General features: G+C 33.9%; 1 protein-coding gene across 1 annotated transcript in view; it reads left to right on the top strand.

Moving 5' to 3' along the window:
- Positions 1 to 207: 207 nt before the first annotated feature.
- LOC148945006 (uncharacterized) overlaps positions 208 to 26,827 on the top strand; it is a 77,369-nt gene continuing 50,749 nt past the window's right edge. Inside the window, exons 1-3 of the mRNA XM_089099279.1 lie at positions 208 to 318; positions 13,415 to 13,795; positions 17,673 to 18,848. Of these exons, the coding sequence (XP_088955405.1) occupies positions 13,415 to 13,795; positions 17,673 to 18,848 (1,557 nt within the window). The 5' untranslated portion in view covers positions 208 to 318. The remainder of the gene's footprint in view (positions 319 to 13,414; positions 13,796 to 17,672; positions 18,849 to 26,827) is intronic.

Genomic DNA, 26,827 nt, shown 5'->3' on the forward strand with positions numbered 1-26,827 from the left:
AATAATAGAAAATATATTCAATAATTATTAAGAAGTGCCCAGAAATTCTGAAAAACTTAGGATTTCAGGGGAGGGGAGGGGGTGGGACACAAGGCCCATCCCCCGAGGTATGTCTTCGATCCCTCTGTTTACGCAGAGCCTAATTTCTTAGTTATAGTGAAGGAAAGGTTAGGGGTCGCATTTTGCGGATGAACGATGATAGGCTGGTATAAACTATTTTTTATAGCATTCTATCTGGAACGAAGGAAAAATAGAACGTCCTTGAATGCTGAACTGTGATGGCCTCAAGCAGTAGTGGTAGCAGTTATAGAAAGTCAGGTAATTTTCAAGTCAAACAGTCAAAGCGCTTTCGAAGAACACGATTTTTAGTATTTAGCTGTGAAATCCCAAATGTCAAAGACCTTTAAATGCCAAATCGCAGATTTTAATTAGAAGCACTTTCAAAGTTTTATAGACTCTAAGATGCAATCAAAATTTGGATGTTTGTGGGAAACAATCTTACATGCCTTACCTTCTTTTAGTATCACCTATTAATTACGTATCCTACCGTAACCAATAATTGAAGGAACTAAGATTTTCAACTCAAACCCAAGTTCGCTCTTTAAATGAATTTTACCTCGAATTTTACTAATTCAAGTAAATTTAAAGGAGTCTTTCGAACTTTTTTGTGCTAACGAACGCTAAGTCGAAAATATAAAAAAAATGTATTATTTTTGCAATATATTCGAAAAAAAAATTGTTTTTTATGCTGATTTCATGTATCTCAAAATTCATTATATAAACAGTAAATTTAAAGGAGTCTTTCGAACTTTTTGTGCTAACGAACGCTAAGTTGAAAATATAAAAAAATGTATTATTTTTGCAATATATTCGAAAAAAAAATTGTTTTTTATGCTGATTTCATGTTTCTCAAAATTCATTATATAAACAGCTACTAGCATAAAAAAAAATGGCATAAATGGTGAAAATTTGTGATAACATCGATATAAACGAAACAGTGTCACATAATAATAATAATAAAATTTTAGTTTTCATTAGATTTCTAATCTAGGGAACCCCATATTTTCTCAGTAAATTGTAAAACGGTCTCAATTGGTTGGGAGATGGGAGATGTTTCTTCCTTATTGCGAAGCAAACAAGACTGGACCCAAGACTGGACTGGACGTGCCATTCGAGATAAAATAACGATAATTAGTCATTTACTTGTGTATTTTATCACTAAATCATAAATATGTCGCCCCCACCATTTCCTCTATAGAGACACTGTCTTAAAAAGAAAACGAGACTTGAAAGACGGAATTAAATCCACATTTGAATCCATCTCAATTGTTAGACACCCATCCACTAGTGCCACGGTTTTTTTTAAGAGAAAACCTTAAGAGAAATTCCTGACGACTTTTTGGTCACCAATATATAATTGATTTTGTGTGAGCGTAACTGTCTGAGCTTGTGAATTGGGCCACTTGCCTGAAACTCTAGGTAGGAAGGGGGCCCCTATTAGACTTTGGACGCTTGTTTGCCGGTGAGTCCAGGCAAATTCACTCCCCCGTTTTGCATACAAGGCCAGTGGACATTGTCCGTCATGAATCAACCCAAAATCAATCTGATCGTCCATCCCTTAACTTTATGACTATCTACCTTAGTCAAACAGGTCGTGGTAACGAACTGTAAGTAAGGAGCGACCCGACTCAATAGTAACCAAAATTCTAAAAACCGGAATTTTGATACTAATAGATACAACAATAGAATTAGATTTTTATGCTGATTTGAAATATATATGTTTCATCAAGTTTAGTCTTACCCATTAAAAGTTACGCGCCTGAGAAAATTTGCCTTATTTTCAAAAAAGGGGGAAACAATCCCTAAAAGTCATAGAACTTTAATGAAAATCACACCATCAGATTCAGAGTATCAGAGAACCCTACTATAGAAGTCTTAAGCTCCTTGCTGCAAAAATGTGGAATTTTGTATTTTTTGCCAGAAGAAAGATCACGGATGCGTGTTTATTTCTTCTTTTTTTTTCTCAGGGGTGATCGTATCGATCAATTAGTCCTAGAATATTGTGAGAGGGCTCATCTGAACTGAAATTAAAAGTCCTATTGCCCTTTTTAAGTGACCAAAAAAAAAATTGGAGGGAAACTTGGCCCCTCCCACGCTCATTTTTTCCCGAAGTCACCCAATCAAAATTTTGAAATAGCCAACTTGTTCAACCAAGTTGGAAATCTAATAAATATGTCTTTGAGGATGACTTAATCCCGCACAGTTCCCGGGGGAAGGACTGCAAGTTATGAATTTTGCCCATTGTTTACATATTGTATTGGTTAATCGGAAGTATACAAACGTTTTCAGGAGGTTTTTGTGTGTGGGGGGGGGGGCGGGGGATGGTGTTACGTGGGAGGATCTTTCCATGGAGGATGTTTCCTTGGGGGAAGGGACATTTCTATTAAGGGGCGCCGGATTTCCCAGCATTATTTAAAAAACGATCAGAAATTAAATAAAAAAAAACAAGTTTTTTCAACTGACAGTAAGGAGCAGCAATAAAACTTAAAAAAAGAGGAATTATTACGTATATGAGGGGGTTTGCCCCCTAGTCAGTACCTCGCCCTTTACGCTAAAGTTTATTTAGCACTTGCAAAAGAGCTATATATTCTAATTAACCGGTCTTTGTGATTCAGGGGTTTGTGATTCGAACAAAATTCGAACTTTAGCGTAAAGAGCGAGGTATTGACTAGGGGTAAACTCCCTAATATACATAATAAAATGTACAAATATAGAAGTTCGCTACGTATGTTAGTTCGTAAGTTACGTCAGAACAATATTTCGAGAAAGCCATTTAGCCAAAACAAGTAAAATTAATGTGCAAATTTCGTTCTAATTATTCATGTACGGTGAGCCAAAATCAAAGCTGCATTTATTCAAAAACGTTCAGAAGTTAAATAAAAAAACAAGCTTTTTAAATGAAAGTAAGGAGCGAAATTAAAACTTAAAACGAACAGAAATTATTCCCTATATGAAAGGGGCTGACCCCTCTTCAACGCCTCGCCCTTTACGCTGAAGTTTGACTCTGTCACACAACTTTATTTTTAAAACAATAGAAAACTTTAGCGTAAAGAGCGAGGCGTTGAGGAGGGGATAGCCCCTTTCATATACGGAATAATTTCTGTTTGTTTTTAGTTTTAATGTCACTCCTTACTTTCAGTTAAAAAAAATTATTTTTTAAAATTTAATTATCATAATAGAAGCGTATCTTGCTTTCGACTCCCCTCGTGTCTCCTACAGACATAATAAAGCCTCTTCGCTGCTTAAATGTTTAAAGGGGTTACTAGTCTACTCTAACAGAAAATAAGTAACATTATAACTGTAAACTATATGCGTCTTGAACAGTCTTGGAAAGTATAAACAACATCAAATTGAATATTTGATATATAATGATATTAGTTGTTGAAAGATCCATCAGCTCAATAATTTATTTCATCCTAATTTTACTTTTATTTTTCAATGCTGAAAGAACTGGAAAAGAAAATATTTGTAATATACTTCGGTTTCATTGAAGCGCCAGTGACGCAGTAGGCTTTTGGTTTTTATTTCCAGTTAAGTAAGGGGGCAGTACCCAAAATCTTGTTTGTAGTGAAACTACGAGTTGTATACTAATAAATTAAACTGAATATTTGATGTATAATGACATTAATTGCTGAAAGCTCATCAGTTCAAAGTTTTACTATAATTTAGTGTTTATTTTTAATATGAAGTACAAAAGAAAATATTTGTAATAAAATTAGTTTTCAGTAAAGCGCCAATGACGCAGTAGGTTTTATACTTTTACAGTGAGAGAAGGAGGCGATACCCAACCTCTTGTTTGCAGTGATTTTTGTTCGTTTCAAGCTTGATTTGCATATTCAATTTAAGTATCACTCTTTTTAAGACTTATTTATTCATTCACATTAGTATTTATTGTATATTTGTTTGAATTGACTGTTTATGTAATTTCTGTTTGTTTTGAGTTTCATTTATACTTCATTAGCAAAATATTTTTTTTTCGTTTTAAGCTTGATTTTCCTATTCAATTGAAGCATTACTCGCTTTAATATTTATTTATTCATTTACATTATTACTTGTTGTATGTTTTTTCCTATGACTGTTTCTTTAATTATTGTTCGTTTTGGGTTTCATTTTTTCTTTAATAGTAATTTCTAGTCGTTTTGAGTTTGAATTTTAACAAGTATTTGCATCTGCTGAGCTTAAGTTTAAAATGGCCTTTACTTTTCTTTTAAAAAATTTTTTTCGGGAAGTTTTTTTAATTACTTAGTGAAAAAAGTGACTTCTTCGTTACTTTCTACTGTCTTGTTTGAAATAATATAGGCCTACTTGTTTTTCTATATTTGTTCTGTTTCGTTTTATTTGTACATGAAAAGGCCTATAAACCCTAGAAGGCATTAAAAGACCTAGAAATTATTTACATGGAAGTATATGACAATACTCTCCATTTTCTCTTTTTTATAGCCATATAAAGTATGAAATCTTGTTCCCTTTAAAGAAATAATCATTTGTATGTTAATGTATTTAAATCAGTTATTATCAAAGAATATTTTCTTTGAAGCTTTTCAACATAAACATAAATTTCTTTTTTAATGAATCCACTTGGATTTTTCCGAGATTTTCTGGCTTCTAATCCGTATCATCCTCTAAAAGAAAGAAAATCCAATTAGAAAAAAAAATCGATACGAAAGGAAGCCGCAGATAGAAGCATCATTGATACTTTTTGCAAACGAGCTGAGTCTGTGAAATTTGAGAATCAACCTTTATTTTTTGTTGTGGTAAGGCTTGGGTTTCATAGCTAATAATACGAATATATCATAATTAGCAAAAGGTGAATGGGAGAAATTTGGTAAATATAGAATATCGAAGGCTAGAAAAGAATCTGGGGTGAAGCTAGGTTGGTGCAGGTGAATTTCTGAGTATATTTTGGAGTATAACATGTATAAAATATATACAGTATATATATATATATATATATATATATATATATATATATATATATATATATGTACATATATATGCATATATATATATATATGTATATATATATATATATATATATATATATATATATATATATATATATATATATATATATATATATATATATATATATATATATATATATATATATATATATATATATATATATATATATATATATATATATATATATATATATATATATATATATATATATATATATGTGTGTATATATATATATATATACCTATGTTTATACTTTCTAAATTTAATTGCATGCTTGTAATATTCTTATAGTATAATATTTATATTTACTATGCTTATATATAGTACTTTTATACTATATATAATGTGCATTACAATATGTATTTTATAATTTTTGTACTATAGTATTATTATATTATATCTACATTTGTATCGGGGTATAATGATACAACAAGAGAATATTTTTAATTCAAAAATCCAACTGTGTCAGTGATCCAAAATAAAAATAAAACATAAACAAATAAAGCTTAAAAAACGCAACATTTGGCAAATTATATGAAAGACGTAATAAATTTTTGGAAAATCACAGAAACCTCAAAATTATGCGAGGGGGTAAGATTTTGAAGTCTTCACCCCCCCCCCTCATGCATTCATGTTTGGGTTTAACTGTTAAAGAAGCTTTAAATAAAAAGTTCAAATAGGGATAAATATTTTTAATAGACGGTGATAAATTACACAAAAATACTAGATATTTCGGTCACATATGCAGTGACCGTAATATCTAGTATTTTTTGCGAAATGCATCACTATCTATTAAAAGATTTATCCCTATTTGAACTTTTTATTTATCATCATGGAAAGGCAGTGTGGTCTTCGAAATTAACTAAAAAGCTAGTGAATCTCAATCATATACAGCTGTGCCAGTTCACGGAATCCTTTTTTTTGGGGGGGGGGGGTCAATGAAAATACCAATGCGACATTGCGGGGGAATTCTAGAGGTGGAATATTTAAATCCACCCCTCTATCACTATCTATTAAAAGATTTATCCCTATTTGAACTTTTTATTTATCATCATGGAAAGGCAGTGTGGTCTTCGAAATTAACTAAGAAAGCTAATGAATCTCAATCATATACAGCTGTGCCAGTTTACGGAATCCTTTTTTTTGGGGGGGGGGTCAATGAAAATACCAATGCGACATTGCGGGGGAATTCTAGAGGTGGAATATTTAAATCCACCCCTCCCGCTCCGAATTGGTGACACTGTTCACACAATCATTTAAATTCACCACAATTTCTTTTCAATTTAGGGTTACGTGGAACCCACTTTATCTTTGAGTGTGCTATTACATGAAAGTTTAAATCAGAATTATTCAAGTGAAAGTAAAGAGTGATGTTTCAACTTAAAATAAGCCAAGACTATTGTTTATATGGGGGATCCCTCTTCCCTTCCTCCTTCAGCAACCTGCTCTTCAAACTAATGTTTTGTTTAGTGCTTTACTGAACGCATGTTATAGAACAAATATATATAGCAAGTTGGTAGTTATAACAAGTTTTTTATTTATCTATTGCTAATCAAAATATTTTAACTGAAAAACCTTACTTTTGAAAGCAAATGCGAATAAATAAGGATTGAATCTTGCGAAGTGAAGTGTTTTTAGGAATGATATAAGAAATCGTAATAATCCTAAAATACTTACTTATATCGTTCCAAAAACACTTCAATTTTCTGTACCCCCAATCCCTCCTAATGAGCAAATATATAGCTCAGATTACATATTTCTCAGGCATTTTGCCATACGTATCCCTTTTTTCAACTTAATACCCGTAAAAGATAAAAAAAAAAAAATTAAATAGTGGTAAAGGATCCCTTTTTGTAATATCCCTTTATTCCTTTTGAAAAGATTCCTTTTGTAATACAGGTATTTATAAAGTTTGTCACCGTCGAAGTCTGACATTTTCAGATTTATAAATAAATTAATTAATAATTAATTTTTGAAATTAATTAATAATAATAAATTAATTTTTGAAAATAAATCCGATCCAGAAAGTGTTTAAGGATTTCAGAACTCTGGCTATCTCCGTTTGTATTATCCTTTTGCATAGATCAATGAATCTAAGACAAGTCTCTATATCAGAGGTTCCCAAAATATATTTTTTCATAGAACCCTTTAAAAATTTTGCTGGTGCGGAAGCATCCCTTGCAGCTAAATTTGTACCATATTCCCAAAACTTGACAAATAATGTGAAGATTAGGTCTAACTGTGGAAATATCTGTTGTAGCTGAGTTACAACCACAAATTAACGGTTTTTGAAAAAGAATGCGAGAATCGAGTGGTTAATTAATTAATTGATTGTGGTTTGAGTGGATCTCAAAAAAGTAAAGTTAGAGAGTCAACAAAAATGATTCAATCCAACTTTGCTTTTTCGATATTTACTCACAGCACAAGAAACTAATCCAATTCCACTTTTTTAGTTATTACACTATACATGAATATTTTTTCTATAACATTGTAACAAGATAAAAGCCATAATAAAATTAAATGTTAAAATAACTCCCACAATGACAGTTATAAAATAGTCATAATTTTAAATGGAGGGGGGTATTTGATGAATATTATGCTTTATTCATGGTTTTCGGAACATCTAGGATGTTCTGGTACTAATATTTATCCGTTACTAGTTTTAATGTATAAGGGCCATAATAAAATGAAATTAAATATCAATTGGGCCAAAAAATTTCCATAATGACAGTCACAAAATTATCATAATTTTAAATGGAGGGGTGTAATTGATGAATATTACGCTTTGTTCATTGTTTTCGGAAAATCTAGGATGTTATGGTACTAATGTTTATCTCCTAGGACACAATTTGAGTATATTTTTTTATATATATATATATATATATATATATATATATATATATATATATATATATATATATATATATATATATATATATATATATATATATATATATATATATATAATAAATAAATATATATATATATATATATATATATATATATATATATATATATATATATATATATATATATACTAATCCAATTCCACTTTTTTAAATATTAATTTAAAAACTTTTTCCACAAAATAAGTTTTTCACAGAAAAGTAAAGAACTCCATTAAACAAAAAATGAGCAAAAATAAAATCAAATAATCTACCGAGCGTGAAACTACCCCAAATCACTATCGATAAATAAATGAAACCCAAAGCGAACAAAAATTACAATAATTAAACGAGTCAAACTCAAAACGAGCATAAATTAATATAAGTTGGTCACAAAACCCCTATGCCTTTCCAAGGCCAGAACAAGATTTTATAACTTAAATAAATCAAATAATATTAACATTTTGATTACTAAATATCTGTATATCTATATTAAACTGACAATGCACATTCATTTGTATTTTTTTTTTTTTTTTTGGTTTTGGGTTTCATTTATTTATCGACAGTGATTTGGGGTAGTTTCACGCTTGGTAGTTTATTTGATTTTATTTTTGCTCATTTTTGTTTAATGGAGTTCTTTACTTTTCTTTGAAAAACTTATCATGTGGAAAATTTTTTTTTAATTAATTTCTGTTTGTTTTATATTGACATAGTCTTTTCAGCGAAAAAGAAAATAATACTTTAAATCTTTTCGTTTTTTAAGACTTTATAGTTTGACCTGCTATTTTTATGCTGGAAAAAAATTTCAGTAATTTTTAACAACATACACCGTTTTAAAAATCTTGACACAAATAGTACTGTTTAATTTAGTTTTATACCTCCTCTGGTTGACCTGAAATGGAAAACTTGATACCATTGGTCAAAAATTTACTTTCTTTGATAGCTTGCATACCCTTACGCTGTTTTGATTTGATTAAATTTTAAGAGCAGAAAGCGGAGGGTTGGCATGGGAGGATGGGGGTGGAAGGGGGATTAGTTGCCGTCAAAACCGTTTCGACTATTAAAAAGGGCATCAGCCCTTTCTATTTTCAATCGAATGAGCCCTTTTCGAAGTTCCCACGACAACTCCTTCGATACGAAGTGCCCTGGTCTAAACAACAACAACAAAAAATAATACATTATACCCACTTCGATCTTTACTATAAAATTAAATAAAAAAAACAAGTTTTTTAAACTGAAAGTAAGGAGCGACATTAAAACTTAAAACGAACAGAAATTATTCCGTATATGAAAGGGGCTGTCCCCTCCTTAACGCCTCGCTCTTTACGCTAAAGTTTTTTATTTTTTTAAAAAATAGAGTTGTGAGAAAGAGAAAAACGTTAGCGTAAAGAGCGAGGCGTAGAGGAGGGGACAGCCCCTTTCATATAAGGAATAATTTCTGTTCGTTTTAATTTTTAATGTCTCTCCTAACTTTCAGTTATAAAAAACTTGTTTTTTTAATTTAATTTCTGTTAGGGATAAATTACAACCCTAACCCTAAGGTCTGTTAGGGTGGTTGTCATCCTCTAAGACCGAATTTCCAGAACTTTCAACTACGTTAAACAACATGGCTATCTCAAAATTTTGATTGGATGTGTTTGGAGAAATGGTGGGCGTGAGAGGAGTGTTAGTCACCTTCCAATCACTTTCGACTATTTAAAAGGGCACAAGCCACTCCAATTTCCAATTGAATGAGCTCTTTTGAAGTTTCTACGACAGCTTCTTCGATAAGAAGTGCCCTGCTTTAAAGGAAAAAATTAATAAATAATACACTGTGCCAACATCGTTCTTATATGCCCTCAGGGCATAACTTAAAACCCCTGCCCTGAAGGTTTTGGGGGAATGTCCTCCTCTTTACTTAGTCCCCGTTTCTTGTCTTATTCTCGAGTGTCCCCGCTCTTTTCTTAGGTAGCACGATCGTGCTTCCTATGATTTATAGAATAACTTTCCAAAAAAATCATATATACCCAGAGAGCATAACTTACAACCCTTGCACTGAGGGCTCTGAGGGGGTTATCATCCTAAAAGACCTAATTTCCGGAACGTTCAACTATGGATAACTAAAAATTTTGATTGGATTTGTTTTGGAAAATAGTGGACATGAGAGGGGCATTAGTCGCTATCCAATCACTTAACTATTGAAAAAGGCACTAGCCCTTTCAATTTCCAATTGAATGAGCCCTTTTAAAGTTTCTAGGACGACACTTTCAATAAAAACTTTATATGCCCCAGGGCATAACTTACAACCCTTGCCCTGTGGGCTGTAGGGGGAGGGATTGTCATCCTCAAAGACCTAATTTCCAAAACTTTCAACTACATTCAACAAAATCGCTATCTTACAATTTGGATTGGATGTGTTAGGGGAAAAGGTGGGCGTGAGAGGGGGGTTAGTTGCCCTCAAATCCCTTTCAACCATTAAAAAAAGAACTATCTCTTTGAATTTCAAATCGAATGAACCCTTTTTAAAGTTTCTATGACAAAGATCTCAATAAAAACCTTATAGGGCATAACTTATAGTCCTTGCCCTGAGGGTTGTGTGGGAGTGCCCTCCTCAAAAATATATTTTCTATCTGGATATCAACTACGCTGAACAAAATGGCTATCTCAAAATTATTATTGGATGTGTTTGGGGGAATCATGGGCGTCGTGGGGGGGGGGGGGGCTATTTGCCCTCCAATCACTTTCGACTATTAAAAAGGGCACTAGTCCTTTGAATTTCCAATTGAATGAGGCTTTTTGAAGTTTCTACAACAAAGTCTTCTTTAAAAACCTTATATGCCCCCAGGGCATAACTTAAAACCCTTGCCCCGAGGGTTGCCTTGAGGGCTGTGGGGGAGTGTTCTCCTCAAAAACATATTTTTCATCTGGAAATCAATTACGCTGAACAAAATGGCTATCTCAAAATTTTGATTGGATGTGTTTGGGGAAATGACGGGCGTGGGGGGGGGGGGGCTAGATCACTTTCGACTATTATAGGGCACTAGCCCTTCAAATTTCCAATCGAAAGAGCCTGTTTTGAAGTTTCTACGACAACGCCTTCTATAAAAACCTTATATGCCCCCAGGGCATAACTTAAAACCCTTGCCCTGAGGGTTGTGGGGGAGTGTCCTCCTCAAAAAAATTTTCCATCTGGAAATCAACTATGCTGAACAAAATGGCTATCTCAAAATTTTGATTGAATGTGTTTGGGGGAATGATGGGCGTGGGGGGGGGCTAGTTGCCCTCCAATCACTTTTGACTATTAAAAAGGCAACTAGAACTCTCAATTTCCAATTGAATGAGCCCCTTTTGAAGTTTCTTCGACGACCCCTTCCATGTGAAGTGCCCTGCTCTAAAGGAAAAAAATAATATATAGTACATTGTGCAACGTCGTTCTTATATGCCCTCAGGGCATAACTTAAAACCCTTGCCCCAAGGGTTGTGGGGGAGTGTCCTCCTCAAAAACATATTTCTATCTGGAAATCAGAGACGCTGAACAAAATGGCTATCTCAAAATTTCGATTGGATTTGTTTGGGGGAATGATGGGCATGGGAGGGGGGGCTAGTTGCCCTTCAATCAGTTTTGACTATTAAAAAGGGCACTAGCCCTTTGATTTTACAATCGAATGAGCCTTCTACGACAACGCCTTCTATAAAAACCTTATATGCCCCCATGGCATAACTTAACACCCTTGCCCCGAGTGTTGTGGGGGAGTATCCTCCTAAAAAAGATATTTTGTATGTGGAAATCAACTACGCTGAACATAATGGCTATCACAAAATTTTGATTGGATGTGTTTGGGGGAATGATGGGTTTTTTTTTTTGGGGGGGGGGCTAGTTGCCCTCCAATCACTTTCGACTATTAAAAACAGCACTAGCCCTTTGAATTTCCAATCAAATGAGCCTTCTACGACAACGCCTTCTATAAAAACCTCATATGCTCTCAGGGCATAACTTAAAACCCTTGCCCCGAGAGTTGTGTGTGAGTGTCCTCCTCAAAAACATATTTTCTATCTGGAAATCAACTACGCTGAACAAAATGGCAATCTCAAAATTTTGATTGGATGTCTTTGGGAGAATAATTGGTGTGGGGGGGCTAGTTGCCCTCCAATCACTTTCGACTATCAAAAAGGGCACTAGCCCTTTGAATTTGCAATCGAATGGGCCTTTTTTGAAGCTTCTACGACCACGCCTTCTATAAAAACTTTATATGTCTCCAGGGCATAACTTACAACCCTTGCCCTGACGGCTGTGGAGGAGTGTCCTCCTCAAAAACATTTTTTCTATTTGGAAATCAACTACGCTGAACAAAATGGCTGTCTCCAAATTTTGAATGGATTTGTTTGGGGGAATGATGAGCGTGGGGGGGGGGGCTAGTTGCCCTCCAATCACTTTCGACTATTAAAAAGGGCACTAGCCCTTTAAGTTTTAATTTAAATGTGCCTTTTTCGAAAGTTTTGTAACAACCGCCTTCTATAAGGACTTTATATACCCCCGGGGCATAACTTAAAACCCTTGCCCCGAGGGTTTCGGGGGAGTGTCCTCCTGAAAAACATATTTTCTGTCTGGAAATCAACTACGCTGAACAAAATGGCTACTTCAAAATTTTGATTAGATGTGATTGGGGTAATGATGGGCTTGGGGGGGGGGGGGCTAGTTGCCCTCCAATCACTTTCGACTATTCAAAAGGGCACTAGCCACTCCAATTTCCAATCGAATGAGCCCTTTTCGAAGTTTCTTTTCGAACTCCTTCGATACGAAGTGCCCAGGTATGGAGAAAAAAACCCAAAACACATTGTGCCCACATCGTTCTTTACTTAGGCAGCGCTAGGGCGCTGCTTATGATTACACTATACATGAATATTTTTTTTATAACATTGTAACAAGATAAAAGCCATAATAAAATTAAAATTAAATATCAAAATAACTTCCACAATGACAGTAATAAAATAGTCATAATTTTAAACGGAGGGGGGTATTTGATGAATATTACGCTTTATTCATGGTTTTTGGAACATCTAGGATGTTCTGGTACTAATGTTTATCTGTTACTAGTTTTGACGTACAATGGCCATAATAAAATTAAAATTAAATATAAATTGAGCCAAATAACTTCCATAATGACAGTCTAAAAATTTTCATAATTTTAAATCGAAGGGTGTAATTGATGAATATTACGCTTTGTTCATAGTTTTCGGATAATCTAGGATGTTATAGTACTAATTTTTATCTCCTAGGACTCATTTTGAGTATGATTTTTTTTATGATGTATAAATATTTATTTGATGTTTATCCTATTTTTTTATTTATTGATTTGTTAAGGTTGTAGTATAAAGCATGATGCAATCTGCAGAGTTTCTACAAAACTTTGAATTCGAAATCAGGAATTCGTTCTCAAAAGTCATTTTGATTTCATATAATTTCTTTTAATTTATTTTTAATTAAATGTAAATTATCTTAATGATATCTTTTTATTTTTTTTCAGATGCTTGGTAGTAAATTTAAATCTTGGGTTGAATCCCACCTACCCCGTCCACTTCGTCGAAAGCACAAGTCAAAACATAAAAAGGACGGATGTGAACAGGAGGACCGGACCGAACGACATCGACTCACATCTCGAAGTAACGTTGAGCTAATATTTCGACTTCATCAAAATAATCCGATATATTCAGCAGAGACAATCTGTGGGAAAGGAAAATATGAAAGAAATCTAAGGTCTGAAGATTTTCTATCATCGCCTGAATCAGCGTACTCTACGGGGTATTCAACCGAAGGGTTGTCACCAGCGAGCGTCAACTCAAGTGGGCAAATTTCCGGACGCCATAAAGGTCAGGACAAATGCTCTGTTGTTGCAGCGTCAAGAAAAGTAAGAAATGCCTCTTTAACATCAGTCTGTGCAATTTGCTATGAGCGTCTTGCTGAAAACTTTTTTGTTAATCACTTGACACATACTTAAGACGCACAAATTCAAACAAACTGAGGCATGGTATTGTTCACGCTAAAATTGTAAAAGTTAATCTCATACAAATATGCGTAAGGCTTCACCTTTAATAACAATTATATGTCTTCAAATGTCAAAGAGAAACTTTTTAAGTTTTTCTAATTAATTTTTCTACGTTAAATTTTGTACTTGTAAGTTTTTTTTTTCATGTGTATAGAGTAGTTTTGAGCCTAAAGGTGGAATTGAGCCAATTTGTAGGTACAGTGGAGGCATTACTAAACTTGGACGACTCACATCTCAAAGCGGCGTTGAACTAATATTTTGACTTCATTAAGATAATCATGTATATTCTGCAGAGGGCGTCTGTAGGAAAACGAAAGTATGAAAGTAATATTAGTTCTGAAGTTTCCCATTATCACCTGAATCAGCGACGTGTTCAACTTTTTGTATAGAAGAGATTATTTAGACATAAACTTAGGCCTTCCCGCGCCTAGAAGCGCACAAGTTAGCAACAGTAGACCTCCAATCCAGCCGATACTATGCCGGTATAAAGCTTGTTCAGTGTAGTTTAAAGACTTGTTGCTTCTTTCTCCAGAGATCGACCTAGTGTATTGCCCTGTCTTCCCTGAATTCGGAGACCGGTGGGTTCCAATACCATACATTGTGTGGGAGACAACCTTTACTTATGCAGATCAGTACCCCTAGTACCTGCGTTTCATCATTCTGATCTCGTTGGCCACCAGGGCTTGCTCAATATCCCCCTTACCTGGGCATTCGTCACTCTATCGGTCAAGTAGATCGCAAGGATTCTATGTAAGCTTCTATGGAGGATTCAATGAAGGGATGGTAGACAATTTGGAGCTCGTTCAATCGGAAATTAAAAGATCTCACACCCTTATTTAGGGGTTAATTTTGTTGGATGCGAACCAGCCTCCCTCCAGTGCCTTTTTCTCACTTTTGAGCTGCAGATTGTGGACTGAAAGTATTTAGCTGTTGAAGTATGAAGAGACGTAGAAACTCCTAGTAAATATGTCTTTAAATTTTAAATAGATATTGTCAAAATTTTTTGGTGGGGTCCTCAAAAATGTGCATCAAACCCACACATCAAAAATGTTTTATGTTAAATTAAGTATCTTAAATAGATTTTGACACTTTGGAAGTGAAGGAAGATTTATTTTGTGGGAAGAATTTTGGCAGTACTAAAATGAGTTAAAAATTATAAGGCCCTAAGTGCTGATAGTGTGGTAAATGAATTTTAATATGGTGTGAAGCTATGTTGGCCTCAGGTGGCTTGGTACTACAGTGAGTTATTAGTAGTAGTAGTAGATATTTATACTTATTAATCGTTATGTAACCTATCCTCAGCTATTCTATGTATGTTGTGATGGGTCTTTTATTCTAAGTACCTCAGTAGTCAAGTAAGGGTATGTTATGTAAGGATGTTTATTGTAGTGCACGTCATGTAAAGGTCCGCCATATGCAAGGGTACATCCTCATTCAAGAGCGTGTCTGTTGCATATTAAAATTAAGCATGCTTGTTCTTTTTAGAATTCTACCATTCAATGATTTTTTCTCATTAAACGATTTTTTTTCATTAAACGATTTTTTTTTATTAAACGATTTTTCTTTCATTAAAAACAAATCAGTAATAATAATAAAATAAAATCACAACTGGACTAGGAACTTGCGTCAGCTGGAGATATTTTTCTCTTAGAAATGGAAATCCCTAATCTGACCTCAGGCAATAAAGAACATGTTCCCCTGGAAAAACTTAAATAGCTTTTCTTCTTCAAAGCACTGTAAGCTAAGTCACTGTGATATTGTTTAGCCTAGATGGACCGTCACTATTCGGAATTCTTTTCGTATTCTTTTTCTACTTGTAAAATTTACTGGCTATTTTAATCCTGTTTCTCATTCAAGATAAATTAGCAATAATAATAAAATATAAATCTGAAATGACCTATAGGAGATGGAAGAGAAACTGGTTTGTATCAGCTGGAGATATTTTTCTCTTGGAAATGGAAATCCGTAATCTGACCTCAGGCAATAAAGGAAATATACTTTTTGGAAAAACTTAAATTGATTTTCTTCCTCATAGCACAGCAAGCTATGTCACTCTAAAATATTGCGGAAATAGATCGTGAGAAAACTATCAACTGCTTGGAATATATCCAAAGGGCTACCTAATTTCAAAAATCGCTGCACCGGTTGGCAAATGCCACGCGTCGTTGGAGTTTTTTATGTGTGGTACCACGTTTGACTGACATAGCTCCGAAAGGGTTGGTGTGGCAGAAGTTGTCCTCGTGAAACGGTAGCAGTAGCACTCGTGATATACATCTGGTGGCTTGGTAGGGGATAACTATGAATTATATTTATTATGTTCTGGAGATAATTCTCAAAAAAGTTGAATTAAAAAAAGGTGCGTTTTTCATACTCAACGCTACCTTGGACGACATTTGAAAAAACAAATGAAAAAAAAAACAGAACTACTATAAAAGAATAAAGCTTATGCATGAAAGAAGAAATGAAATAGTAGGAAGTAGGAAATAGCGTCAAACAATTTTTTGGAAAAAGGAAAAAAAAAACAGTTGCGTTGCTAGATAAGAGTTTGTGGGGAGAAGGGACCTCTTCGGAAATATGGAACATACAGCAAACGTGACATATACGACAAAAGTTGAGGTGTCTGTAACGTTAAAAAAGATAAATCCTACCAGGTGGATCCCCATCCCAGGTGGCTCCTCTTCCCCTTGTCTTCCTCTTAGAGGCCGTACATTTACGGCCTCTAGCTGAATTTCCGTGGAATATATATATATATATATATATATATATATATATATATATATATATATACATGTCGTTCTGCTTGCTATCATAATGAAAAGAAACATTGGGATCGCCTTAAAAAGCGTAGCGATTCCAGCAAAAATTTCCAGCCTTTAAAATAATTAAAACATGTGACATTTTAGAGATTGCATCTATGTTATGTTATACATATACCTTTATAATACCGTAAATGTTCGGCCTCTAAGAGGAAGACAAGGGGAATATATATATATATATATATATATATATATATATATATATATATATATATATATATATATATATATATATATATATATATATATATATATATATATATATATATATATATATATATATATATATATATATATATATATATATATATATATATATATATATATATATATATATATATATATATATATATATATATATATATATATATATATATATATATATATATCAACATTTTCTTCGAGCCTTATATCCTCCGCCTGAAAATTCCACACTTGTGCTCTGGCAAAACGTGAAAACGAAGATGCTCGTAATGTACTTCGAGCCTCACACACCATCCCCGAAGAATTCCTAGTTTCTTAACAATGATAAGACCAGTTGGACCTAAATATTTTTCAACAGTATTCAGGTGAATATCGATTCAAACACTGATTAAATAAAAATAGCTTGTTGATATTGACTGATAACATTTAAAATCTAAACTTTATCTTAAAATCAAATTGATCTTATGCCAAAGTTTAATCTTGAATTGTTGTCTTTGGTAGCCAAACTGTTTTTTGTAGCATTGATTTATTCATTGACATAGACCTATCAAATTGTATACACCTATTAAAGTCAAATGAAACTAAGTAGTCTCACAGGGCACTGTCCTGGCTCTCAACTGTCTTGGCATGTATTTCTAACCACATTTTCTGAATCCTTTCCAAATTATTTCTAAGCACTTTGACTTTGTATCCGGTTGTAATAGTTCATATTTTCGTAGGTTCATTTATCTCCACCGTTAATTACCACACCTGGCTCATATCATCTATCAAAAACTGGTTCCAGTTGCCCCGCCAGCTGCTCACCTCGCCCTCGACCTGCAATAAGGACAAACCCTTGGGTACCAATCCCAAACCGAAATTCATATGAAAGTAATACAACTGATTCCTCTGGGATTGGCAATTCTAGCATTCCTTCATCGTTAAAATCCCGAACAAGTATTCAAACTAATCGGTATTTAACTCGGACAGCTGCGCAAAGAGGCGTGTCGGCAAAGTGTGATCCGAAACATTCAGACTCGTTAACGGATTCGCCATGCTCGACTATTAGTGTTGACAGAGAGACTGATATATTAAGTGATTATGAATCTCATGAAACGAAAGACTCCACTGAAGATGAAGCTCTTCAAAGGGGTTGTAAGCAGAAAGTTTATACATATATAAAACAAGAAGATGAGGCTGAGAAGAGATATCAAGAGTTAATTAAAGAAACTCAAAGTATTTTATCCTTTCTTCAAGACGAAAGAGACAAGACTCCACTCAGAAAGCCAAAGACAGAACCACCTTCTAGACGTTTTCTATGTCAGAAAATGTCAATAAGCAGTTCTTCTGAAGATGAAAGACTCAATCGTGAAATTCCACAAGAAGAGGGAGCTCTAGATAATCTCCCTAAATTTAAATACTCCCCTCCTGCTAGCTACTGGTCGATCACAGAGAGTGGAAGAGACATTCCTCCACGCCTTAAAAGACGATTTAATAATCCCCTTATTAGCCCAAATGTTAGTGTAGATAGCTGTCCTAATACACCCTGTTTGAACAGAAATAGTGAAAGGGTGAATTTTAATGTGTCAAGTAATCTTTGTTCTTTAGAAGACAACACTTCAAAGAGAAGTCGTCCGTTACAAAACGGCATAAGTGCTCATGATAATATCAACACTAGCTATATCCCCAATGGGGAAAGATTTAAGAAAGCTGTTGCTAAAGAAGAACATAGTGAACCTAGTGTTGTTAAATTTGGTAGATATGTTGCCGTTGTGGCTAAGAAGGCTAGTCTCAGTTGCCCTAGTTCACCTTTTATCAAGTATGGAGACAGTTTAAAAGTGGAGCCTAGTCATGTACAGTGTCTGAGTGATGAACATGATGTACTTGCGACAACAAGAAAGATGCTCGAGGATGAAGTAAGTTTTTAAGCTAATTTTAATACAGTCCTTAACTCATATTAATTAACCTAGAAGAGGTTTTATGGAGTATGTTTGGTCTTCAAAATTTGGAGGTCAGCCAAACTTCTAAATCGTAATTTTTTGTTATCCAGATAAGCCAGTCGTTCTTTTTCTGCAGTCCTAGCTGCTTTTATTTTTTCATTACTTTTTTTGTTGTACTTGTTTTGCTTTAAATATTTTACGTTTTTAAATATAGAACTTGTATTATTTTTGGCTGCCTTTTCTTGATTTTGGGTAAAAATGTAAAGGTAAACATATGTTTGGACTAATAAAAGTATGTGTTTGTAGCAGCCTCAATAATGGAAAAGTGACTATATATATATATATATATATATATATATATATATATATATATATATATATATATATATATATATATATATATATATATATATATATATATATTATATATATATATATATATATATATATATATATATATATATATATATATATATATATATATATATATATACATATATATATATATGTATATTATATGTGTTCACAAAACAGGCCTATAGACCATCTTGAATCTTTTTCTGTTGTATAAGGAATTAGGGATTCACTCGGAGTCAAAATTTCTCAGGTCCGAGAAAAAATAGCTTGGCTGAACAAATGAAGTGTTGTCCACTTTCAAAAACCGTTTACGAAGGTGGCGTGTGCCACACATAGTGGAAGTGCACCATGTGTGTCGCGAAATATTGTCACAGGTATTCGCTGAATGCCACAGAAACAAAGAAATCAAATACAGCTCATCAACATAAATAAGTCTGGGAATGAAAATTTTAAATTCCAAAGAATTTTAAAACATTTGTAATGACAGGAAGCTGACAGCTAAACTGACAGCAAAAACCTTGTGTCTTTATGTGTGCATATAATAAGTCTATCTTCAAATTTAGAATTTTGTCGAATTAGATATTAACCTGGAGTTTCAATTAAAAAAAAAAAAAAAAAAAAAAACTGGACAAAACATTTCAATAAAGTTGTGAGGGGGTGTCCATTTTAGAGAAGTATGTACACCAAGTGATGAATGCTACGAGTGGCAGAAATGTGCAGTGTATGGCATGAGGAAGAAGGGCGTGGCGGAAAGGTACCACGCCTGGCGAAAAAAGTCTTTTACTTGTTATACTAAGAAGCACACGATAAGACTAAAATGTCCAGAAAATATATCTGCATATCAAGAGTATTGCCGTGAAATTTTCTCAGGGGGACTAGTGCCCCCAGGAGTATTGTTTGTGTGCCAGGATCCAAAGGATTCAAATGGAATTGTTTCTCGCTTCTCTTTTTTGAAACATTTTTTACAATTTCATCTCACTTCCAAGGGGGGAGAGCCACCGCTCTTTCCTGGTGGCATTCTCGCTATATATTAAAGAAGAAAAACGTGAAAAAAGGGCTAATGCACTTTTTAATAGTCGAAAGTGATTGGAGGGCAACTAGCCCCCCCCCCTACGCCCATCTTTCCCCCAAAAACATCCAATCAAAATTGTGAGATAGCCATTTTAATCAACGTATTTGATTTCCAGATAGAAAATAGGTTTTTGAGGAGGACAGTCCCCCACAACCCTCAGGGCAAGGGTTTTAAGTTATGCCCTGGGGACATATAAGGCTTTTATAAGAGGCGTTGGACATTCCCCCACAACCTTTGGGGCAAGGGTTTTAAGTTATGCCCTGGGGGCATATAAGGTTTTTGTAGAAGGCGTTGTCGTAGAAACTTCAAAACAGGCTCATTCGATTGGAAATTATAAGGGCTAGTGGCCTTTTTCATTGACAAAAGTGATTGGAGTGCAACTAGACCCCCCCCCCTCCACGCCGAGCATTAACCCAAACACATCCAATCAAAATTGTGAGATGGACAATTTGGTTAGCCTAGTTGATATCCGGACAGCAAATGTGCTTTTGACGAAAACATTGCCCGAACAACCTCAGGACAAGGGTTTTAAGTTATGCCCTGGGGGCATATAAGGTTTTTATAAGAAGGTGTTGTCATGGAAACTTCAAAACAGGCTCATTCGATTGGAAATTCAAAAGGCTAGTTCCCTTCACAATAGTCGAAAGTGATTGGTGGGGAACTAGCCCCGCCACCCCGCCTATCAATCCCCCAAACACATCCAATCAAAATTTTGAGATAGTCATTTTGTTCAGCATAGTTGATTTCCAGATAGAAAATATGTTGTTGAGGAGGACACTCCCTAACAACCCTAAGGGCAAGGGTTTTAAGTTATGTCCTGGGGTATGTAAAGTTTTAATAGAAGGCGTTGTCATAGAAACTTCCAAAGGGGCTCATTCGATTGGAAATTCAAAGGGCTAGTGCCCTTTTTAATAGTCGAAAGTGATTGGAGGGCATCTAGCCCCCCCCCTCCCACTCCCCACGTCCATCATTCACCCAAACACATCCAATCAAAATTTTTAGATAGCCATTTTGTTTAGCGTAGGCTAGTTGATTTCCAGATAGAAAATACTTTTTTGAGAAGGACACTCCCCCACAACCCTCAGGGCAAGGGTTTTAAGTTATGCCCAGGGAGCATATAATGTTTTTATAGAAGGCGTTGTTGTAGAAACTTCAAAAACAGCTCATTCGATAGGAAATTTAAAGGGCTAGTTTAAAAAGTGATTGGAGGGCAACTAGCCCCACGCCCCACGCCCATCACTCCTCCAAACACATCCAATAAAAATTTTGAGATAGTCATTTTTTTCAGCGTAGTTGATTTCCAGATAGAAAATATGTTTTTGAGGAGGATACTCCGCCATGCCCTCAGGGCAAGGGTTTTAAGTTATGCCCTGGGGGCATATAAAGTTTTATAGAAGGCGTTGTTATATAAGCTTCAGAAAAGGCCTCATTCGATTTGAAATTCAAAGGGCTAGTGCCCTTTTTAATAGTCCAAATTGATTAGTAATATTTTTTGTTGTTGTTGTTGTTTAGACCAGGGCACTTTGTATCGAAGGAGTTGTCGTGGGAACTTCGAAAGGGGCTCATTCGATTGAAAAGAGAAAGAGCTGCTGCCCTTTTTAATAATCGAAAGTGGTTGGAGGGAAACTAATCCCCCTTCCACTTCCACCCTCCCATTTGCCCATTATGTTTAAAAACTAAATGTTGCCTTAATATTAAATCAAAATGCACTGTGTTAATGCTAATTCCCAATAAGGCATCTCAGCAGTATCCCAAGAACGACTGAGGGTATCATGTTAAAACTTTCGAGGCTGCTTTTGCTCTTAAAATTTAACCAAATCAAAATAGTGTAGGTGTATCCAAGCTATCAAAGAAAGTAAACAGATTTTTTTGCGAATGGTATCAGGTTTTCCATTTCAGGTCAACTAGAGGAGGTATGAAACTAAGTTAAACAGTACTATTTGTGTCCAGATATTTAAAAGGGTATATATTGTTAAAAATTGCTGAAAATTTTTCTCCAGCATACAAATAGCAGGCCAAACTACAAATTCTTAAAAAACGAAAAGGTTTAAATTATTATTTTCTTTTTCCCTGAAAAAACTATGTCAATATAAAATGAACAGATATTAATTAAAAAAACTTTTTCCAAAAAATAAGTTTTTCAAAGAAAAGTAAAGAACTCCATTAAACAAAAAATTAGAAAAAATAAAATCAAATAATCTACCAGTTTTTAAGATGCCAAAAATCAGTATCGATAAATAAATAAAACCCAAAACGAATAGAAATTACAATTATTTCTCAGGTCGATCTAAAAACAAGTAGAAATTGATATGATTAGGGCGCAAAAACCCAACGCCTTCCCAAGACCAGAACAAAATTTGTACTTTACTGAAAAAATACAAATGAATGTGCATTGTCAGTTTAATATACATATACTGATATTTAGTAATCAAAATGTTAAAATTATTTGATTTATTAAAGTTACAAAAGTAAAACATTTATTTTTTTTTCAGTAAAGTGCAAATTATGTTCTGGCTTTGGGAAGGCATAGGGTTTTTGCGCCCAACTTATGCTAATTTCTGCTCGTTTTGAGTTTAACTCGGTTATTTATTGTAATTTCTGTTCGTTTTGGGTTTCATTTATTTATCGATGCTGATTTGTGGTAGTTTCACGCTTGGTAGATTATTTGATATTATTTTTGCTCATTTTTGTTTAATGGAGTTGTTTACTTTTGTTTGAAAAACATATTTGTGGAAAAAGTTTTTTTAATTAATTTCTAAAATATCCCGTTTCAAGAAACACAGACGCAATCAATCTATGCAAATAATAGCGTGATGATTATTTAAAAAAAAATTGATTCTGAAATACAGGGACGTGTACAGGGGGGGGGGGCGGTTTCAGATCCACTACCAAAATTTTTTTCTGACTCATAAAAAAAGTAACAAAAATGCATATAAAAATTCTTGATCCGCTTTGTAGTTTTTTGCAGCATAAAATATTGTTGTTTATAATATTATAGTTTTGTAGTTTATATATTATAATTTTGTAGTTTATAGTATTTAAATAAAAATTCAAATATTGCCAAAATATTTGGTTTTATTGCTCAGAACAGTGTCTTCCAATTTATGAATGGAAACGACCTTTTCAAAAATGCGACAAATAAAAATAAATTTTAAGTTTTAGGTGGTACGGATTTACAAAATATATAGGCTACTAGAGAATACAAAAGAAAATCATTGGAGTAAACAAACAGATAAACCCGTACTTCCAATACCCCTGAATTTTCTGGTTTTTCTCCTAAAAAAAATTTGGTTGTTCCAAATCTACGCGAAAGTTGACGTTAACGATCCGTGTTTTGAATTCTATTAACGCTATTTCTCGTGCATTAACGCTAATTAACGCTAATATTCATTCAATGAAACCTCGAAAAAATCCGGGGATAAAAGTAGTTGTTGGGCTAATAGCCATCAGGCTTCTAAAAAGAGTGATAGAATGAACTAGTTTCGATTAGACCAAAATAAAACCGGGTTTGTTCCTGTAAAACCAGGTCTGGCACTGTATAGAGTTCATGCATGGTCACTAGAGGATAATGGGAATCTCGCTTAACGATTTTAGTTCTTTTATCAAAGAGGATTTGAACAGGAATCCCTTTAAGTTCCTTTGAAAGTTTTGCATGATAATCAGACAATTGCCTTACTGACAACGAAGCATACTTCCGATGTTCGAACCCTGACAGAATTATAGTCAGACCAATGGTTGACCTGACTATAGTCTAGTCCTCTACAGTCAAGGACTGAGTTTCAGGATCCGAACCCACTCGTCTGCAGACCTTAGGGAACCTGTGGTGGTGGCATGGAAGAAAAAGCTCGCAATAACACGTGCTTTCTGTAGTCCATTATGAATTAATGCATTCGTGGTGTATCCATCCTTGGCATGGGTAGCAATTTTATGGTTTCAAATTTGAAAATTGTCAATCTCAGGGGCAACATTTCACTAAAACTCAAGGGGATTTTTATTAAGAAATAAAAATACTTCATTTTTAAATAAAGAAATAATCTATTTCTGAAAACCAAGGCGGGGGAGGCAATTTTGTAGTGTATTCGAGTTTTCAATAAAGGGAATTTTTCAAGTTCTTGGATGAGGGTATGAAATCTAAAGAAGGGGAATTTACCCCTGCTTCACGATTGATGTCCCTGAGAGGTTTCCTTCTTTGCGAAATTAAAAAAAAAGGTAAAAAGTGCTTTAATGTAATATGAAATAAAATCAGTAGCCAATCAAATTGAAACTGTATCCAGACGTACAAGACTAGCTGCCAAAAGAGCAAATATTCCAGTAAGTAATTGCTCAAATTTTTAATGGAAATGCGTGGTATTTGTCAGTGGCACAAGCACTGGCACTTTGACAGTGGCATTGCGTAGCAATAACATTTTTTATCAGTCTTGGCTGAGCCTTTATGTGATAGTGTAGCTAAGGCCGTTTCCATTTTTATATTTGTTTGTGGTTTTTAGTTCATCGCCATTTTAACGTTTTTGAGCGCATCTCACTGGTTTATTTGTTTTTGTATGTAAAATTTAATTTTTGTGGTTTATTATTTTTGTGTATAAAATGTTGTGGTAGTTGTCAGTTATCCCAACCGCAATCAAGAAGTAAAGTTAGGTTGATCTATGAAATATACCGAAAAATGATGAAAATATAATACTTAGTAACAAAATTATAAAACTACAACAGAGAATTATGGAAAGCAGGATGCCCAGAACGCATTACATTAAATACCTAACCTAACCAACTCTTTCTTTCAAATATTTAATCCAAACATACCTGCTCAGTAGTATTTCTAACTGAGACTATGCTAACTATCTCCGAATGCAAATAGGGAAACCTGGTTTACTCATATCAAGCATTCGAATATGGTCGGAATAACATACAAGTACCAATGTTGTATTAAGCTCCATTTCATTCACAGCCTTTAGAAAATTACTCATTAACGTCTTATATTTCGTAAATAGACAGTTATTAAGAAAAAAAAACCTTTCCATAATTTTCTTTGATCAGCTGTTACAAAGCTTTGACCTATTTTTCTCATTTATTTTGTTACATCTTAGCTACATGCCCAAAGAAAATGTTTTTGACGTTTTGTGATCGATTCGAGTTCGTAAATTGAACAGGAAGAGACTTATCTGAGCTTTGAACTGGAAAGAGACGGGAAAGCCATTAAATGAAAAAGTCCGGAGACTCAAATTTATTTGAAAGCTTGAGTCAATGAAATTGAAGAGTTGTTTATCTTTCTTGAGCTTAGTAAACAAAAACAGTTGGGGCTTGGTCAAAGAGAAAAAGAGAGATTATTGTCCTATATATAGTCCTATACAGTTGGTTTTTAAAAAGTGTGCGTGAATTGCATTGGTTTATTTTTGAGGGGATTTTTAAGCTTATTTCATTATTTCTTAAGCATATGCCAGAGACAAAAGTAAAGTAACCTCGTCCTTTAGCCGTTGTTGAACTTACCTCTTGTACTTACCTCTTGATCAGGTGAAAAGGACGAAATGAGCAAACTACGTAAAAAAAGAAGGTAAAGTTCTAGTTAGAGGCTTCTTGCTCTCTTGGAAATTGGCTGAGTGAAACTTCCAGTAATAAAACTTTCTGTAATTTCCAGTGAATGAAACTTCCCGGAAACAATCCAGAACCTGAAATTCATCCTGGAAAAGTGTTATCTACCCTTTTTCTATTTCTACTATTATTCTATTCTACTATTTCAACATTTTCCTTCTTAGGAAAGTCTTAGCAAATTGTATAGATGACAGGTATAGCCTACCTTTACCAATTTAAATTCTGACCAAACAATTTCATTGATTTTATGTTTTCATTCTCTTTTCGTTGTTCTGCTTTTGAAAATACAATTCCTATTGTTTCAGCAGGATTTATGCCATATCGAGGCTTTTTCTCTAAATTTAAGAAATAGATTTTCGAATCTTTAAGACTTCATAAATCAAGACTGAGCAATAATGTGTAAAGCTCAAAACACTTTCCTTGTGATTCATTTGAGCAATACAGTACCCTGAAAAATCCTCCCCCCGGAAATTGTCTCCGCTTGAAAAATTTTCCAAGCTTGCAAAGTTGAGCAGCCAAAGAGAAAGTACAACATACAGAAATATTGAAGAGAAGGAATTTTCGAATATTCTTCTTCTGTTTCAAAATATAGGCAGATTGTTTTATGTAAAATATCCAAAAGTATTTATTTTCACTTTTTTATTTTTTAGGATTTTCCTTTAACATCAAAATGTCAATCATCGAGTCATTCGCCTGAACAATTTTTTTTTACTATTTTACATGAGTAACAACTTAAAGATTTTCATGAGTCATTTTCAGTTATTTCATTTCATTTCGTCATGAGTTATTTTCATTCCACAAAACATATGAAAGTAACTATACTTCAAAAATAGATGCCTTTATCTGATTAAATGAAAAAAAATAAGTTTTTTCCACTGAAAGTAAAGAGCAACATTAAAACTTAAAATGAACAGGTATTATTACGTATCTGAGGGGGATTGCC

The sequence above is a fragment of the Artemia sp. Qi Xiang Cuo genome, chromosome 13 (assembly GCF_049724085.1).
Source record: "Artemia sp. Qi Xiang Cuo chromosome 13, ASM4972408v1, whole genome shotgun sequence".
Taxonomy (NCBI): domain Eukaryota; kingdom Metazoa; phylum Arthropoda; class Branchiopoda; order Anostraca; family Artemiidae; genus Artemia; species Artemia sp. Qi Xiang Cuo.